The 16228-nt window shown below is 60.6% G+C and overlaps 1 protein-coding gene and 1 non-coding gene across 8 annotated transcripts in view; one reads left to right on the top strand and one right to left on the bottom strand.

Moving 5' to 3' along the window:
• The window catches only part of SBNO2 (strawberry notch homolog 2), a 51458-nt gene that overhangs the window by 32708 nt on the left and 2522 nt on the right, over nucleotides 1–16228 (top strand). For 4 of the 7 annotated variants that reach the window (XM_074337394.2, XM_019744065.3, XM_074337392.2 and 1 more), the window contains 24 exons: nucleotides 3089–3250; nucleotides 5250–5333; nucleotides 5640–5736; nucleotides 6089–6243; nucleotides 6347–6480; nucleotides 6563–6653; nucleotides 6736–6879; nucleotides 8422–8539; nucleotides 8941–9046; nucleotides 9458–9611; nucleotides 10498–10674; nucleotides 11218–11315; nucleotides 12031–12113; nucleotides 12507–12698; nucleotides 12958–13127; nucleotides 13640–13771; nucleotides 14237–14372; nucleotides 14486–14598; nucleotides 14711–14782; nucleotides 14863–14971; nucleotides 15155–15229; nucleotides 15313–15456; nucleotides 15953–16047; nucleotides 16128–16220. In XM_074337394.2, coding sequence (XP_074193495.1) covers nucleotides 3089–3250; nucleotides 5250–5333; nucleotides 5640–5736; nucleotides 6089–6243; nucleotides 6347–6480; nucleotides 6563–6653; nucleotides 6736–6879; nucleotides 8422–8539; nucleotides 8941–9046; nucleotides 9458–9611; nucleotides 10498–10674; nucleotides 11218–11315; nucleotides 12031–12113; nucleotides 12507–12698; nucleotides 12958–13127; nucleotides 13640–13771; nucleotides 14237–14372; nucleotides 14486–14598; nucleotides 14711–14782; nucleotides 14863–14971; nucleotides 15155–15229; nucleotides 15313–15456; nucleotides 15953–16047; nucleotides 16128–16220 — 2934 coding nt within the window. The remainder of the gene's footprint in view (nucleotides 1–3088; nucleotides 3251–5249; nucleotides 5334–5639; nucleotides 5737–6088; nucleotides 6244–6346; nucleotides 6481–6562; nucleotides 6654–6735; nucleotides 6880–8421; nucleotides 8540–8940; nucleotides 9047–9457; nucleotides 9612–10497; nucleotides 10675–11217; nucleotides 11316–12030; nucleotides 12114–12506; nucleotides 12699–12957; nucleotides 13128–13639; nucleotides 13772–14236; nucleotides 14373–14485; nucleotides 14599–14710; nucleotides 14783–14862; nucleotides 14972–15154; nucleotides 15230–15312; nucleotides 15457–15952; nucleotides 16048–16127; nucleotides 16221–16228) is intronic. The other 3 variants (XM_019744062.3, XM_074337395.2, XM_074337391.2) reach the window with 2 other exon arrangements.
• LOC141572957 (U6 spliceosomal RNA) lies at nucleotides 4348–4457 on the bottom strand. Its single transcript, XR_012498546.2, has one exon. It is a non-coding gene; the product is annotated as a U6 spliceosomal RNA (small nuclear RNA).

Genomic DNA, 16228 nt, shown 5'->3' with positions numbered 1-16228 from the left:
GATCCCTGAAATGCTGCCGATACGGTGACCATGCACCCTTCTGGTCCCCCAGAACTGTTGGGGTGACCAGCCAGCTCCCTCCCCACTTGGGGGCTACAATGGAAGGAGCAGTGTTGGGGCCTGGGGTCCTGGGAACAGATGCTCCCGGTGGGGGCCCAGGAGGGCAGTTCTGGGTTCAGATGGTCTTGGATATCTGCTGGTGGTTGCTGGGAGTCAGGTTTCCACAGAGGCAGGCAGGTGGGTGGTCCACCAGGGAGGGGTCCTGTCTCACCCTCATCCAGCTGGCCACTCTGCACAGGGGATGGAGCTGGGGGGACTCCTGGGGGCCCCAACCCCCTGACCCCTGGTGACACACATGAGGCCCCTCCTCCCTTTGCCTGAGAATTGAGGGTCCCCCACTGGAGGCAGCTTCCATGGAGCTCCCACTTTTTAAATAACTTTATTTTAGGACAGTTTTAGATACACAGAATTACTGCGATGGTGCAGACCCCGTGTCCCCCACCCCATCCCCCTGTTCACACTTTCGTCAGTGCGGTACCTTTGTCACAACTGACGAGCCAGGACGAGACACCATTAATAACCAAAGTCCATATTTACTCGGATTTCCTCAGTTTCCCCTGACAGCTTCTCTCTGTCCCAGGTCCCCATCAGAATCCCACATGGCACTCTGTCGTTACGTCCCCTTTGGCCCCTCCTGTGTGGATGCTCTGAGCCGTCGTCTCCTGCAGGACATCCCCACTCTGGGGTTTTAGGTGTTTCCCCATGACTGCACTGAGGAACGTGCCCTGCTCATCCGTGACGTCAGGGTCCCTGCTGTCCCATGGGTCCTCACGGCTGACGTTGACCCTCGTTTCCTGGCCGGGGTGCTGGTCAGGCGTCCCCACTGAGAGTCCCTTCATCATCCACACTGTCCTCTTGGGAAGTGTAGCAGTGTGCTGCCCACAGGGATGGGGTCCCCCTGTGCACCCGATTTTTACCAGGGCTGTTCCTCCTCCTCTGCCCCTACATCCTGTCCACTACTCGGGGACTGGATGGCCCTCAGGAAGCAAGGCCACCTCTCAGGGCCCCAGGAGCTGGTGTCACTCTGACCAGGCTCGGGCAGTGCCCACCAGGAAGAGGATGCTCAGATGTGGCCTCAGGAGCTTCAGCAAAGACACGTGGCCGCCTCTATCTGCACCCAGGCCCCATCCTGGCCAGCCTACCAGGGTCTCTGCCCCTGTCACAGGGACCGGGGGGGCCAGCTTTTGCAGCCTGTCATCCGCCAGGCTCAAGCTGGACCACCTCTGACCCCAGCTGCCAGGGGAGGGCAGGGCCCAGCAGAGGTCCCAGTGGGCGAAGGGCAGGTCTCAGGTCTGCAGGACCAGACCTGCCCACGGCCACCTCAGTTTTCCCCAAGGCAGCTGCTCTGGCCTATTGAGTTGCTGGGGTCTTGCATAAGGGGGCTAAGTGCTCCAGAAGCGTCAAGGTGTGCCCCCTCTCACTCCTGTTTCTGTCCTGGGGCTCCAGGCCTTTATACACTTATCCAGGCGGCCTGAGCTGGTCCCGCCTCCTCCCCTGGACCTGCCCAGGCCGCAGGGTCCTAGGCTAGAGGCAGTGGGGGAGGCTGGGTCTGCCCGCCGAGGGTCCAGGCTGCTCTTAGCTAGGGGGCAAGGGTAAGAGCAGGCCTGGTGGTCTGAGCTCCCTCCTTGCTCACCTTGAGTGCAAGCGACCAACCCCTGTGGCTCCCTGTGTACACCCATGGCCAGGGCTCCTCCGGGCAGGGGAGAGGCCCAACAAGGCCCTGGCCTCATATCAGCCGACTTGGCCGAGGGTTGTGTTTCTTGCCTGTTCCCTGACCCCCGCTGGCACCTGGACCGGTCGTGTCCAGCAGATGGGCAGACTGAGGCTCTCGCGACCAGCTGTCCCCAAGGAGGCCGCTGGGTAGACTCCAGCCCTATCTCTGCCCCACCCCTTCCCTTGGGGCCCTGCTATCCTTTTGGTGCAGTGGGGGAGCCTGTCTCGTCCTGGCCGCCCAGGAATAGGGATCTGATTCCAGCACCGATCACTGGGGCATGTGGCCGGCCTGGGCTTGTTCCCAGCTGTGACCTCATGGGCACAACAGGTGGACTCCAGGCACAGGTGTCCCCTTCCTCCCTGGAGTCCACTAACTGAGCCCCCGGGACCCAAGACCCCCACTGGTCAGCTCATCTTCTTAGTCTTCCCCGCTGATTGGCGGGTCCCAACTTGCCTGGCCTTGGCCCTCCAGTGCCCCCAACTGGCTGGGACCGTGTAAGTGGTGCACTGGGTCTGGGGCTCCAGGGGGGTAGCTCCCCTGGCCCCTTGGGTCAAACCCACAGGGCCTACCTGCTCTGGGCAAAAAGCTCCCTGACTTGACTCTCCAAAAGGATGAGGGCCAGACATCGGCATGACTGGTCCCCTGCAGCCACAGCTGGGTGGGCTGGGGCCCCTCCCAGTGGAGGCAGCCAAGGGGTGCTCCCTCACCCCTGATCTGGGTCTGCACTCCCCCCAGCTCCCAGATCTCTCTCTGTAAAACGGTCACTGACTGCCCTCTCCAGGTGGCAGGCACAGCAGGGGGCTGTGGTAAGGGGCTCATTCCCGCTGACCCGGGAGCCGGAGGGGCTGGTCCCCACATGTCTCCGTGTCCAGAGCAGGCCAGACACACGCAGGCACGTGGTGCCTCTGATTAGGGGAGGGGGAGGGCCGCACAGACACCTCTGGTACTATGCCTGAGTTTCTTTAAATTCAGTTTTATAAATTGTGTGTAACCTTTGTGCAGCAGGCTTCCCCCGAAGATGTGGGGTCTCTCGAGTCCTGACAACCCTGCACTGGCGTCACCTCCTCCACAGTGACGGGCCAGGGAGGGCACAGGGCTGCTATCACCCTCTCCCAGTGTCATCTCAGTGGGGTCCAGTGCACAGCCATGGGGCCTGGCTTCTCTCATGAGCGTTGTGTTTTGAGGGTCTGGCCACGTTGTAGTGAGTGTCTGAGCCTCATTCCTCTCATGGTGGAGCAGCGTCCACTGCGTGGCTGGCTCTTGCGCACCTGCTGTGTGGCTGCCCTGCTGCGCCCTCACCCACCTGTCTTCTAGGACTCCTCGTACCTTGACGACCTCTCCAACGCCTCCATCTTCTCCTCGTCCGTGGACTCCCTCTCGGACATTGCCGACACACCCGACTTCCTGCCAGCCGACAGCCTCAGCCAGGTACCCACCATCTGGGATGTGAGCACTGGCCCCTCTGCCCACGACAAGGTCAGTGGCCCATTCACGGGCTGATCAGACACTGGTGAGGTTTTCGGTCTAGGGCCTTCATGGTTCCTACGTGGCTCAGAAAATGCAGGGTTTGCAGGGGAAGTTCCTGCTCTGGCCTCCTTGCCCCCTCTCAGCATAAGTCTTGTCATGGCCGGGTATCCCCGTACACCCGCCTCCAATGTCTCGGTCTCCACGCCCTGCTCTGTGCTGGGCCTGCTAGTGAGACAGGGCTCCCCAGGAGATGAGCTAAATGTCATTTGTGATACTAGTTCTCACCTAGGGTAGTCCTGCCCCCAGAGAACATTGTCTGAAGACATCTGTGATAGTCACGACTGCGGGTGTCCCTGCTATTGAGGGGATGAGGGCAGGGGTGCTGCTCAACACCCCACAGCGCCCAGGATGGCCCATCACAGAGAGTAACCAGGCCCTAATGTCAGCTATACCAAGGGGGAGACCCTGGGCTAGAGAAACAGTCACGTGATGGGCTAGAGACGGTTGGCAAGGAACAGTCCCTCTGGAGAGACCATGCGTCTCTGAGGACTGAGTGGTTCTGAGGGGAGCGGCCCCTTCCATCTGGTAGCTGGATGGAGACCTCAGAGCCTGCCGGTGGCCACACACTAGTAGACATGGATGGCATATACCCACCTGGCCACCTTGAAGGTCCTCAGTCCCCACAGGCCCATAGGAAGGGTCTGTGACTGGACAGCAGAACAGACGGATGTGCAGGGCCCAGCTTGGGGCCCAGAGGTAGACAGGAAGTGTCCAGGCAGCCCGGCAAGGTTCCCTGCCCTTGGCAGACTTGGTGGATGGCCTAGGCCTGTCCCTATGTCTGGTGCAGAGGCCCAGTGGGACAGTGGCATTGCCACGCCTCCCTGGGCCTTCTGCCTCTGCGGCTCCTAGCTCCTGGGAGGAGGGCGTGAGGGCAGCTGAAACCTGACGCCCACTGGGAACCCTGACTCAGCCTTCCAGGAACCTGGCTGAGGCTGTTTGTTTTTGTTAATTCAAAAAATAAGGAGACGGACTTGAGTATGGGATTCTGACTTCCTTGTACTTCGCTTCCATTTTATTTTATTTTTTTAAAGAACATTTTTTTTCTTTTTTAAATTAAACACTTCACGAGTTTGTGAGTCATCCTTGCTCAGGATGCTAAGTGGCTATGCTAATATTCTCTGTATCGTTCCAATGTTAGTGCAGCCGAAGGGAGCACTGGCCGTGTTCTGAACCTTTGAGAACAGCAAGAGTCATGAAAAGCAAGTCGGTTATCACGTGACTGAATCCCTTGGTGACCCTTGTCCCCCTGAGACCGTAAATGACACTGTGCTCTGGGGCACCCAGCACTCAGGGCCATCAGTCTCATGATCGTGGGGATGGGCAGGTTGAAAGCCAGGGTGTGACTCGGCCCTAATGGGTTTGGGTCTCCGGTGCCAGCCCATCTGTCTGCCCAGTCCTTAGGCCAGCCCGAGATGAGACTGGGGCCATCAGTCTCCCCAGGGTGGGACTGTGGTCTGGGACATCCACATGAGGGCATTCCAGCCAGTTCACCCTGCAGAGGCCCCCACCCCCACGGGCCACCTGTACACCAAGTGCTGGGGGCCAGCTAGGGAGAGATGAGGCATGGCCACCACCATGCCAGGGTCACAGGGGTGAGTGGCCCAGTCCACAGGGCCCCAGGCCCCTCTACTGGGCCCCTAGGATGGTCCTGCTGGCTCTTGTCCCATCCCCCATATATCCTACCACATTCCCTGAGTGCTCGTGCCTGGCACACAGTAGGTCTTGGCCACCAGACCCCAGGAAGGCCTGTCCTCAGCCTGGACCTCAAGGGGAGGGCTCTGTCCTTCACCAGAACCAGCTGGCAAGCAGTAGGAAGGAGGCAAGCAGCTGGGCAGAAGGAGGGGCACGAGGATGGCGTGGAAAGCCCCCGGTGGCCAAGCCGGTGGGCCCATTGAGTTGCTTCCTGTACACAGCTGGCCTGCAGGCTCATGTCCACTCTCCCCTCCAGTTGTTCCTGCCCAGCGGGCCGTTTACAGGCCTCGAGGAGCCCGTTTCCTCTCTCCCCAGCACCCCACTTCTTGTCAGCTACCAGGTGAGCTGGGTCTCTTCCCCAGCCCTGCCCACTGCCCTTCCTAGGACTAAGGAGGGCCATTCACACTCACACACCTGCCGTGTGTCAGACCCTGGGCTGGCTTAGAAGCTGGGTCTGCCCATTTTACAGATGGGAAACTGAAGTCCCAGGAGGCTCCATGTTGTGGGGATTGGGAGGCAAGGCAGGCCCTCTACCCTACTGCCCCCATCATTGGCTTGGCTGGTGGACCAGGTCCCTGCTCCTTGGGGGGAGGCTGGCTATGCTAGGTGGATGGACAGTCCCCACCCTGAGGACACTGGCCTTTAGTCTCAGACTCAGCCAGAGGAGGAGGACGACGCGGAGGAGGATGAAGCTGAGGACCTGGGCCACACAGAGATCTACGCTGACTATGTGCCATCCAAGTGTGAGTGCATGGCCGCCCCTTCCCCTCGCATGCCCAGGACACCCCCAGCAGACCTCGGGGCTCCTGCTCCATGGTCCCTGAAGCAGTGAAGGCGGCCCGGTAGGGGTGAAGGGGAGGGGCAGTGGTATCCAAACCTGGCACAAAACGATGTAGCACAGAGGGTTCAGTGGAAAATAAGCCCACTTCCTACTGGCCTAGCGAGCATTTCATGGGTCTGCCCCCCATCCTACCTGCAAAGCAGTGATAGGCCCCCTCTCTCCATCCTGGTCTGCCCCTCACCCTTCTGGGAGCATCCCCACCCCCATCCTGGTCGCCAGCTGCTGACCCTGACACCCTGATCACTCCCCTCCAGCCAAGATTGGGATGCAGCACCCAGACCGTGTGGTGGAGACCAGCACATTGTCCAGCGTCCCGCCCCCGGACATCACCTACACCCTCGCCCTGCCTGCCTCGGACAGCGGGGTCCTGTCCGCCCTGCAGCTGGAGGCTATCACCTACGCCTGCCAGGTGACCCCAGGGTCTCCCAACTGACCCCCTCCCGCATGGGGGTGTCTCAGTGCCCACCTGATCCCGTCCCGAGTGGGGGATCCTGACTGCTTCCCCCACACAGCAACACGAGGTCCTGCTCCCCAGCGGGCAGCGCGCAGGCTTCCTCATCGGTGATGGTGCGGGCGTGGGCAAGGGGCGCACGGTGGCCGGCATAATCCTGGAGAACTACTTGCGGGGCCGCAAGAAGTCCCTGTGGTGAGCGTCCTCTTGTATGCAGGGCCGTGGTGGGGGGCGGGGGGAGCGGGGCCTTGACACCCGCCGGCCTTCACCACCCCAGGTTCAGCGTCTCCAACGATCTCAAGTACGATGCGGAGCGGGACCTGCGGGACATCGACGCCCCCAGCATCGCAGTGCACGCGTTGAACAAGGTGGGTGCATCTCCCTGCCCATCGCCCAGTTTGGGGGTTCCCCTGTGCTCCGGCGCTCACACAGGCCTACGCCTCTCCCCAGATCAAGTACGGCGACAACACTACCTCAGAGGGCGTCCTGTTCGCCACCTACTCCGCCCTGATCGGGGAAAGCCAGGCCGGTGGGCAGCACCGCACACGAATCCGGCAGATCCTCGAGTGGTGTGGGGTGGCCTTCGATGGCGTGGTATCCTGGCAGGGCGAGGGGCGGGGCCGAGGGGAGGGAGGTGGGGCTGGAAGAGGGGGCCAAGAGGAGGGGCTGATAGGCCTTGAGTTGGGGGTCTTGGGGACCGAGCAGGACGCTGGAGGGATGCAGGGAGCCGGGGCTGCCTGGGATGGCACCAGTGCAGGAGGAGTTCCGGTCAGAGGACTGCTCCCAGGGCTCTCCCCCAGTGACCGCTGCCATCATCCCTCGCGGTGTGGCTTCACTTCTGGCTCCATCCTACTGGACTATGATGGGACCGGCACCGCAGACTCCGAGTGGTGTTTGGTGGCAGGAAGGTGCCACCCAGGGGGAGGTGTGGGGCGCCTAGCACCTTCTCCTGCCCACCCCGCAGGATTGGGGGGTTTTTCTCTCCCTCCTCTCTCAAAACTTGGACAACTTTTCTGCTCTGCAGCGTGCGGCCCTGGGCTCGCCTGGTGCTCTGATGGCCTTGGGGGAATCCTGTGGGCTGCCTGCCCTCCTGTACGCCGCCTCCCCAGGTTGTCCCCCATGTGCCATCTCACATCACTGTTCTCCCCGCCTGAGCCCCAGGCGGGTTTGCTGGCCACTGCACTTCATGTTGCTCTGTCCTGTCCTTATTTGATCATTCCCCATCACGGGGACTTTCTGGGTGTTTCTAAGCCTCTGCATTAGCACAGCCTGGTGCGCATCCTGTCACCCTTTCTCATTGTGTCCTCGGGGCCATCCCCAGAAGTGGAGTAACTGACGCTCCTGGCCCGAGTCAGAGAAAGGAAGGGAGACGTGGACCTCGTGTGTACTTTCTGGTCACGTGGAAAAGTATGGATTTACTGGTTAGACACCTGCTTTAGCACAGAACACCTCCCAGGTTCAGAAAGAAGAAACGAGGTGACTGGTGCATCCTGGGCACCTGTGTGACAACTTGCACAGCCTGGGGGAAACGATAGTGTAAAAAAAACACACAGAATTATTAACATTCGTCCCCAGGGTCTGCTTGATCAGCACCAGATTCCCATTTTCTCTGGGATTTCGTAAATCTTCTGTCAGTCCTTTGATACATATCATGTGTACATATGTATAGACACCCACTTCGTTTTTAAAATAGGCTCATTATAGGTATACTTGCCTATAATTTTTTTCTCTTAAAATGTTAAGAACTTTGTACATCTTCCAATTTGTTTCTTCAGGGTCACTTTTTTAACCGATCAGTGTAGATTTGTGCAGAGTCATACAGAGAGACCCCAGCTCCCCATGCAATCAGTCATGGCCCACCCCTCTTATTCAGGGGCCTTCTTCATGCTCATTTGTACACATCTGTGTCAGCGTTGTCTGTAAGGTCTTTTCGAGACCATCACACGCCACATTTCCTTCAGTCACCTAGGGTCCTAGAGGCTATTTCCCACTCACCCTGGTGGCCTCACACACCCCAAGGCTCTCACCTGTGGTCAGAAACTGCCCCCCAGGTGCCTTGCTGAGCTCCCCCAGCTAGGAAGTGGCAGACTGGGGCAGCCACATCCCAGAACAGTCCTTAACCCATGCCTGCCCCAGATCGTGTTTGATGAGTGCCACAAAGCCAAGAACGCCAGCTCCACCAAGATGGGCAAGGCCGTGCTGGACCTACAGAACAAGCTTCCCCTGGCCAGGGTGGTCTACGCCAGCGCTACCGGTGAGGGGCAGCTGCCAGGGGCAGGGAGGGAGCCTGATCGCACGTGCTGTCATCAATTAGCGATGTCTGTCCTGGTGCAGCCATGGAGGGCATCCCATGTGCCATCTGTTGGCCTTGCTGGCCTGCACCTCTGGCCCTAGGAGGCACCCTGCAACCTGGCCCAAAGGCAGAGCTCTTCCCTCCAGGCCAGTGGTACCTTCCACAGCTCAGGTGTCAACCACTATCAGAGCCTCCTCTCTGCCAACTTTCCAGCACCCTAGCACCCCTGGCTGTAGGTGCTTTCCTGGGACCCTCAGGTCCCCGTACCTTGTCCTTGGGTCATTTCTGGGGCCATGTACATGGCCCCCCAACCTTGCTGGGCCAGAGGAGCTGACAGTGACTCCTACCCCCACCATCCCCAGGTGCCTCTGAGCCCCGAAACATGATCTACATGAGCCGCCTGGGCATCTGGGGTGAGGGCACGCCCTTCCGAACCTTTGAGGAGTTTCTGCATGCCATTGAGAAGAGGTGAGTGCCACTCTGCCCATGACGGAGGCAGCGGGGGTGCCCACTGAGGACCCTGGTTGTGACACACCGAGGCCTGGTGTCTGTGTGCCCGTGCTGCGTCCCTGCCCATACTCCTACAGCAACGAGAGGGATCTTAAAATACAAATCACACCCTTTCTCTTCCCAGCGCTTCCCAGCACTCTAGAGGACAGAGGCCCTCCATGCTTTTCCCTCATCTCCCCTCTCCTCAGTCCAGGAAGATCAGGCTGATGGGAGCACAGTGCCTTTGCACATGCTCTCTGCACTCCTTCTGTGCACCTGGCCCTTCCTCACCCTCCAGGGCTCAGCTCCCGGTATCAGCCCCTCCCTGGAGGGGCCTCATTACTCGGTGAGACCCAGCATATCCTCAGGCAGCCCTGTCTTCTTCCACAGAGGCGTGGGTGCCATGGAGATCGTGGCCATGGACATGAAGGTCAGTGGCATGTACATCGCACGCCAGCTCAGCTTCAATGGCGTCACCTTCCGCATTGAGGAGATCCCACTGGACCCGGCTTTTGAGTGTGTCTACAACCGTGCAGCACTGCTGGTGAGCCAGCTGTCTGGGGTCTCTGACTTCATGGACACAACTGCATTTCCCCTAGACTTACAGCCCTGTCACCTTTAGCATCTGTCCTTAAAGATGCCACAGGGGTTCATCAGGTCACAGAAAGGAGGAATCAGCCAGCCCGCCTGCTGTGGTCTTTGGCTGGAGTCCAGCGACTCTGTTCTTTTCAAGGCAGGGATTCTTAAGTGACTGTAGTGATATGGGCACACAGCCGGGCCCCGCCACCGCACCATGTCACGAGTACTTGCCCCCAGGCTCTTTGCCGTGTTCACGTCTCTGTGCGCTATAGCTTGGACCTCATCCTCACCATCCCCTCCATGTGCAGATGGGTTCCTATGTCCTCACTATCACACCCACATGGGACGAGCTTTGAGCATGGGCCCTGCCCATGCTGCATATTTAGCTCAAACCAAGATGGGGTCTGCCCCTCGCACACTGGGGCTGGGTCATCTCTTGGGGGGTCATCTCTGTTCTTTTCATCCTGCACACTGTGGGTGCTGAGCAGCATCCCTGCCCCACCCACTCGATGCCAGGAGCACCCCCAGTCGCGACCACCACAGACGTCCCCAGACATCGTGCCCAGTGTGCCCTGGGAGCAGAATCGACCCCCTGGTCTAAAATGTTAGGAGTGGAGTGACTGCTGGTAGGAGTCACAGCAGATGTCCCCATGGCTTCCTGAAATTTTAGCCCACCCACCCTGTGCCAATCTCACTGTGGCCTTATAGGCACCACAAGTCTTGGTTTTTTTAACATTTCTGACTGCCCAGGTATCTACAGAGCCCCTACTCCGGCCCCCCATTCTAGTAGGGTGGGAGCTGGGGGCAGCAGAGCAGTGGCGAGCTCAGGCAGCATGTGGCTGTCATTGCAGTGGGCCGAGGCCCTGGGCGTGTTCCAGCAGGCAGCCGACTGGATCGGCCTGGAGTCCCGCAAGTCGCTATGGGGTCAGTTCTGGTCGGCTCACCAGCGCTTCTTTAAGTACCTGTGTGTGGCTGCCAAGGTGCGCCGGCTGGTGGAGCTGGCACGGCAGGAGCTGGCCCAGGACAAGGTGAGCAGGTGGCAATGATGGCTGGGCCCTCGGGGCCGGGCAGGGACTGAGACCACATAGCTGTTCCCGGGACCCTGCCTCCATGCCTGAGGGCTGAGCAGGCAGAACTGGCACATATCTGTCTCACGGTCACAAGCCCCAGAGAGCATGGCTGGGCTGAGCCCAGGAGGACGGGTGGGATTGGGGAGCTGACGTCCAAAAGATCCCAGTCCTACCCCACTTGAGCCCCCTGCAGCAGGTGCATGTGTGGCCTTGCCCCTGGTTCTTGTCCAAGCTGGGCTGGCATGGCCCCAGAAAGAACGGGCTGGGGAGTAGTGAGGGAGCCCAGGAGGGCGGAGGCTGGCTGCTGTGTGGGGTTCCCAGGTGGGACTGGGCGTGTCGAGGGCCTGGCAGCCAGTGGGACACAAAGGATGGAAGGAGGGAGAAACTCAGGCAGACTGGGTTTCTGGCTGTGGGGGCTTCCCTGTGGGCCCCTCTGGGGCCATGCTCCAGGGCTGGGATGGGGGTCCCAGCACCTGCTCACCCCCATCCCATCCCCCTCAGTGCGTGGTCATCGGGCTGCAGTCCACTGGCGAGGCACGGACTCGGGAGGTACTGGACGAGAAGGACGGGCAGCTTGACTGCTTCGTCTCAGCTGCGGAGTGAGTCACGCCTGTGGAGGGAGGGGTTGCCACCCCTAGGACCCGTCACCTGTGGCTCACTGGGTCTCCCTGGTGGTGACCTGGCCCTGCCCTGTGATCCCACATGTGGGAGACTGGGGGTGAGATGCTGAGCCCTGTCCTTGGAGACCTCAGGCCCAACTTAGTTGTAAAGCCACAAGGATTAATCATGGCCACTCACAGAGCAAGGGTGTGAGGGTGTCAGGGGTGGTCCCAAGATTTCAGACCAAGGCTTCCAGGAGCCCATCCTCCAACTTGGGGATGGTACTGTTTTAAGGAGGACTCCTTGGAATTTAGGGGCTGGGCTTCAGTATCCCCAAAACCCCCAGCCTCTCTTCCCAGCCCATAGTGAGCAAAAGTCCCAGCGTGAGGCCACTCTCATCCCAGCTCCTCTTCCATGCCCAGCGTTGCCTCCCTACTCCAGGAAGCCCCCTGCCCCTCACACCTACCCCACCTGCCCCAATCCTAGGAGCCACTGCATGTGGCCGCCTCCTTGCCCCTTGGAAGAGGTCAGCCCCCCAGCCCCACACAGTCCATCGCAGCAAAACTGCTCACTGTAGCCATGGGTTCATTGAATGTGGGTTGAGTGAGACCCTGCGCCAAGGTCCTCGGAACATGCACAGGTAGAGGCCCTTCCGGTCTCCTGGCGGACAGCACACCGTCCTCATAGTGAGAATAAACTGCTTCTCACTCTCAGGGGCGTCTTTCTGTCACTAATTCAGAAGCATTTTCCTTCAACCAAAAGAAAGCGAGACAGAGGAGTGGGCAGTAAAAGAAAACGTAAGTGCCCCACCTCACCCGCCTGCTTCAGCTTGTACTGCTCCTGGGCCTCCCGCCCATCCTCCTTCCCGCTGACTCCCTGCAGCCCCTCCTTTCTGAGCATGTCCCAAGCCAGCCAGTTACTCCCACTGGTCCCTCTACTGCAGGCCTGACCACCACCCCACCTCATTCCTCAGGCAGCCCTAGGGTGGGGGCTCCCCTTTCCCAGCATCCACTTGCAAAGGAAGGCTAGGGAAGGGGGAAAGCACAGACCTCTTGCAAGATGGCACCGGGAGGCTGTCCGTAGGTTCCCAAGAGAAACCCGTAAGGGCAGCCCCCAGCTGCACTGCCCGTGTGCATTGCCATGAGCTGGACCCTAGGCCTTGCCCAGGTGACCCTGGCTTGTCTCTGCAGGGCGGCCCCGGGGCCGAGGGGCCAAGGCATCCAGGCAGGTGGCCGAGGCGGTGGGTGTGATCCGCATCAGCGATGACAGCAGCACGGAGTCGGATGCTGGCCTGGACAGTGACTTCCACTCCTCCCCCGAGTCCCTGGCAGATGACGACGTGGTCATCGTGGACACCGTGGGGCTCCCGGCTGACGACCGGGGTGAGGCCCATGGCCCAGAGCTTCCCCACCTTGCAGATGGGGGACACGGGTTCAGCTCAGAGGGTCAGTCAGTGGCAGTGCTGGGCTCACAGGGATAGTCTGGGGTGAGGGTGAATGTGTGCACCCCTGTACCTCTCTGCACCTGTATCTGGAACTGGCAGGGCCCTCCTCATCCTGCAGGGCCCAGGGCTCAGTTCCACTGGGAGTGGGGCTATGGGCGGCCCAAATGGCTGGTAGCCCCTGACCCTCTGCCCCGCAGGTCCCCTGTGCCCCCCACAGCGAGACCAGCATGGCCCCGGCATCCTGGAGCGGGTGGAGCGGCTGAAACAGGACCTGCTGGCCAAGGTTCGGGCGCTGGGTCGGGAGCTGCCCGTCAACACCCTGGATGAGCTCATCGACCAGCTTGGAGGCCCTGAGCATGTGGCAGAGGTGAGCTCAGGAGCTACCCCCACCCGTCTCAGGCTGTGGCACCCCCTGGTGGCCATGCCAAGTCCCTGCCAGCACCGGAGGTCAGGGGGCAACTGCAGGGTCCAGTGTCCAGTGGGGGAGCATGCCCACATCACCTGACACCCCCATGTGCCCCTGGACCTCTGGGTATGGGTGTGGTCTCAGGCCCCAGGCTGGAACCCCCACCAGTCTTCCCTGGCCATCTTCCCTTTCCACCTGCACTGTACTCTTTTCTGGGATGTCCCTGTGGTGCCACCTCAAATCCATTGTGGCTCCAGACTTCTGGTTTACTATAAAAGACTGAGGTAGTGACAGTCCCTGTCATGCGCCCCATGAGCAGCCTGAACCCCGAGTCCACAGCCCCCCCCCACACATACACACCCAGAGGTGGGGGCAGGGCACAGGAGGGAGACAGGAAAACAGTTATGTGGGAACCAGCTCCTGGGCAGCCACAGAGGCTGACAACCTGTCCCTTGCCCTTGGCCCTGCCACAGATGACCGGCAGGAAGGGCCGTGTGGTGTCCAGGCCCGACAGGACGGTGGCCTTCGAGTCACGGGGGGAGCAGGGCCTCTCCATCGAGCACGTGAACCTCAGAGAGAAGGAACGCTTCATGAGCGGGGAGAAGGTGCGGGCCGCCAGGCAAGGACAGGCCATGGGGGCGGAGCCTGTGTGGCCCCGCTGCTGGGGGAGGCACAGGGGTCCTGAGTCCTGAGGGGCTGGCTAAGGGACCACCCACCACCCCAGTCTGTGTGTGCGTGTGCATGTGCGTGCATATGTGTGCGTGTGTGCGCATGCGCGCACATCTGCATTCCATGTGTGGGCACCCACAGACTTCTCTGGCTACCCCACCTTCAGTTCCCCTGGAAGCCGCCTGTGGAAACTCAGTCGGATGGCTACTCCCTCCATGAGCAACGTGGGGATGGTGTACACTCCATTCTAAGACCACATGCCCCTCCCCCCACAGACACTTGCCTCAACTTGCTGTGTGGGTCACCCACACACATCAGGGTGACCCAGGGTGTGTGGGGTGCTCTGGTGAGGAGCAGGTGGCTGTCCACCCTACCGACTCATCCCATCCTCATCCTCCCAGCTCGTGGCCATCATCTCAGAGGCCTCCAGCTCTGGTGTTTCCCTCCAAGCCGACCGCCGTGTCCAGAACCAGCGGCGCCGGGTCCACATGACACTTGAGCTGCCCTGGAGTGCTGACCGCGCCATCCAGCAGTTTGGTGAGCCGCAGCCCCGCCCCAGGCCAACCCTGCCCAGCCCCCCCCCCCACTTGCCTTGGTCCTACCCTGCTCTGCCGGGCCAGCTGGTCCCTGAGAAGCCCCTCTGTCTCCAGGCCGGACCCACCGGTCCAACCAGGTCTCAGCGCCGGAATACATCTTCCTCATATCCGAGCTGGCCGGGGAGCGCAGGTTTGCCTCCATCGTCGCCAAGCGGCTGGAGAGCCTGGTGAGTGGGGGTGGGGAGTGCTGGTCAGGGCAGAGGCTAGTGGGGGGAATTTCCCGAGGAGGGGAGCAGGGAGGAACATGGGCAGTGTGTGACAGCACTTCATCCTGGTCAGGGGGCTCTGACTCATGGGGACCGCCGTGCCACCGAGTCCCGCGACCTGAGCAAGTACAACTTTGAGAACAAGGTACTCTGGGAGAGAAGGGGCCGGGAGAAGAGGGGTCCATAGTGCCCGAGTCCAGCCTCTGACCTAGTCCCTCCACTCAGTATGGCGCCCGGGCCCTCAGCTGCGTTCTCACCACCATCCTGAGCCAGATGGAGAGCAAGGTGCCCCTGCCCCAGGGCTACCCTGGAGGGGACACCGCCTTCTTCCGGGGTGAGCTGTGTGCATGGCGCTTGGGAGTCTCCCTGGGGGAGCAGTTTGGGACACCGGATTGGTAGACTGGATTTGTGTCCAAAGATATCTCCAACACACACTCACCAAGGGGACACCGGTGGCAAGGGAACCCCCAGGCAGGCTGGGGCAAGAGGCATGTGTGAAAGCCCTCCCTTCCTGCAGACATGAAGCAAGGTCTGCTGTCAGTCGGCATCGGTGCGCGGGAGTCCAGGTCTGGCTGCCTGGATGTGGAGAAAGGTGAGTTCCCCCACACCCCCCAGGTGGCCTGGGTGGAGATGTGCTGGACGTGACAAAGCCTGAGGCCCCTCCCGCCTCCGCAGACTGCTCTATCACCAAGTTCCTCAACCGCATCCTGGGGCTGGAGGTACACAAGCAAAACGCGCTCTTCCAGTACTTCTCTGACACGTTCGACCACCTCATCGAGATGGATAAGAAGGAGGGCAAATACGACATGGGCATCCTGGGTGAGTGCCACCAAGGGAAGGGGTGGGCCTAATGGAACTGACAGCTGGTACCCCACAGTCCAGGCCCTCACCAAGAACACCAAGGGACAGGGGCCTCCTGCCAGTAAAACTTTATTCATAAAATCAAGAGAGGTCAGTCTGCTGACCCCTACTTAATTGTCCCCAGGACTGCTGTGCAGAGAGGGGCACCGAGGGGCACATTGTGTGTGGTCACACCTGGCGTAAGTGGCCAGCAGGGAGCTTTTGGCATCCCAGGTCGTCACACTGCAGGGGCCACTCGCCATCCAGGGTGCTGGACAAGGTTGGGGGACGGGCTGGCTCTGCTGGAGGACCCCCCCTTCTTAGCACCTCCAAGATCCTGTGATTGACGTCCCCCAAAGCCCAGAACCTGGAGCCTGCTGAGCCACACCAGGCCCAGGGCATGCTGAGACCCACGGAGCAAGGAACTGCACAGCCCCCAAACGGGACCCCACTCACCCCTGTGTCCTCTCCCCAGACCTCGCTCCAGGCATCGACGAGATCTACGAGGAGAGCCAGCAGGTATTCCTGGCCCCTGGACACCCGCAGGACGGGCAGGTGGTTTTCTACAAGGTTAGTGGACATTGGCCCTCCCCTGCCCTCCCACCCCTACCCCAGCTGCTGCCCTGCCTAATGTCTATGTGCGGTGGCAGATCAGCGTGGACCGCGGCCTGAAGTGGGAGGAGGCATACGCCAGGTCACTGGAGCTGACAGGTCCCCATGACGGCTTCTATCTCTCCTATAAGGTGGGCAC

Source organism: Rhinolophus sinicus, chromosome 15 (assembly GCF_057876585.1).
Source record: "Rhinolophus sinicus isolate RSI-liver-muscle chromosome 15, RSI-T2T, whole genome shotgun sequence".
Lineage (NCBI taxonomy): Eukaryota > Metazoa > Chordata > Mammalia > Chiroptera > Rhinolophidae > Rhinolophus > Rhinolophus sinicus.
This window is presented reverse-complemented; position numbering and strand designations above follow the sequence as displayed.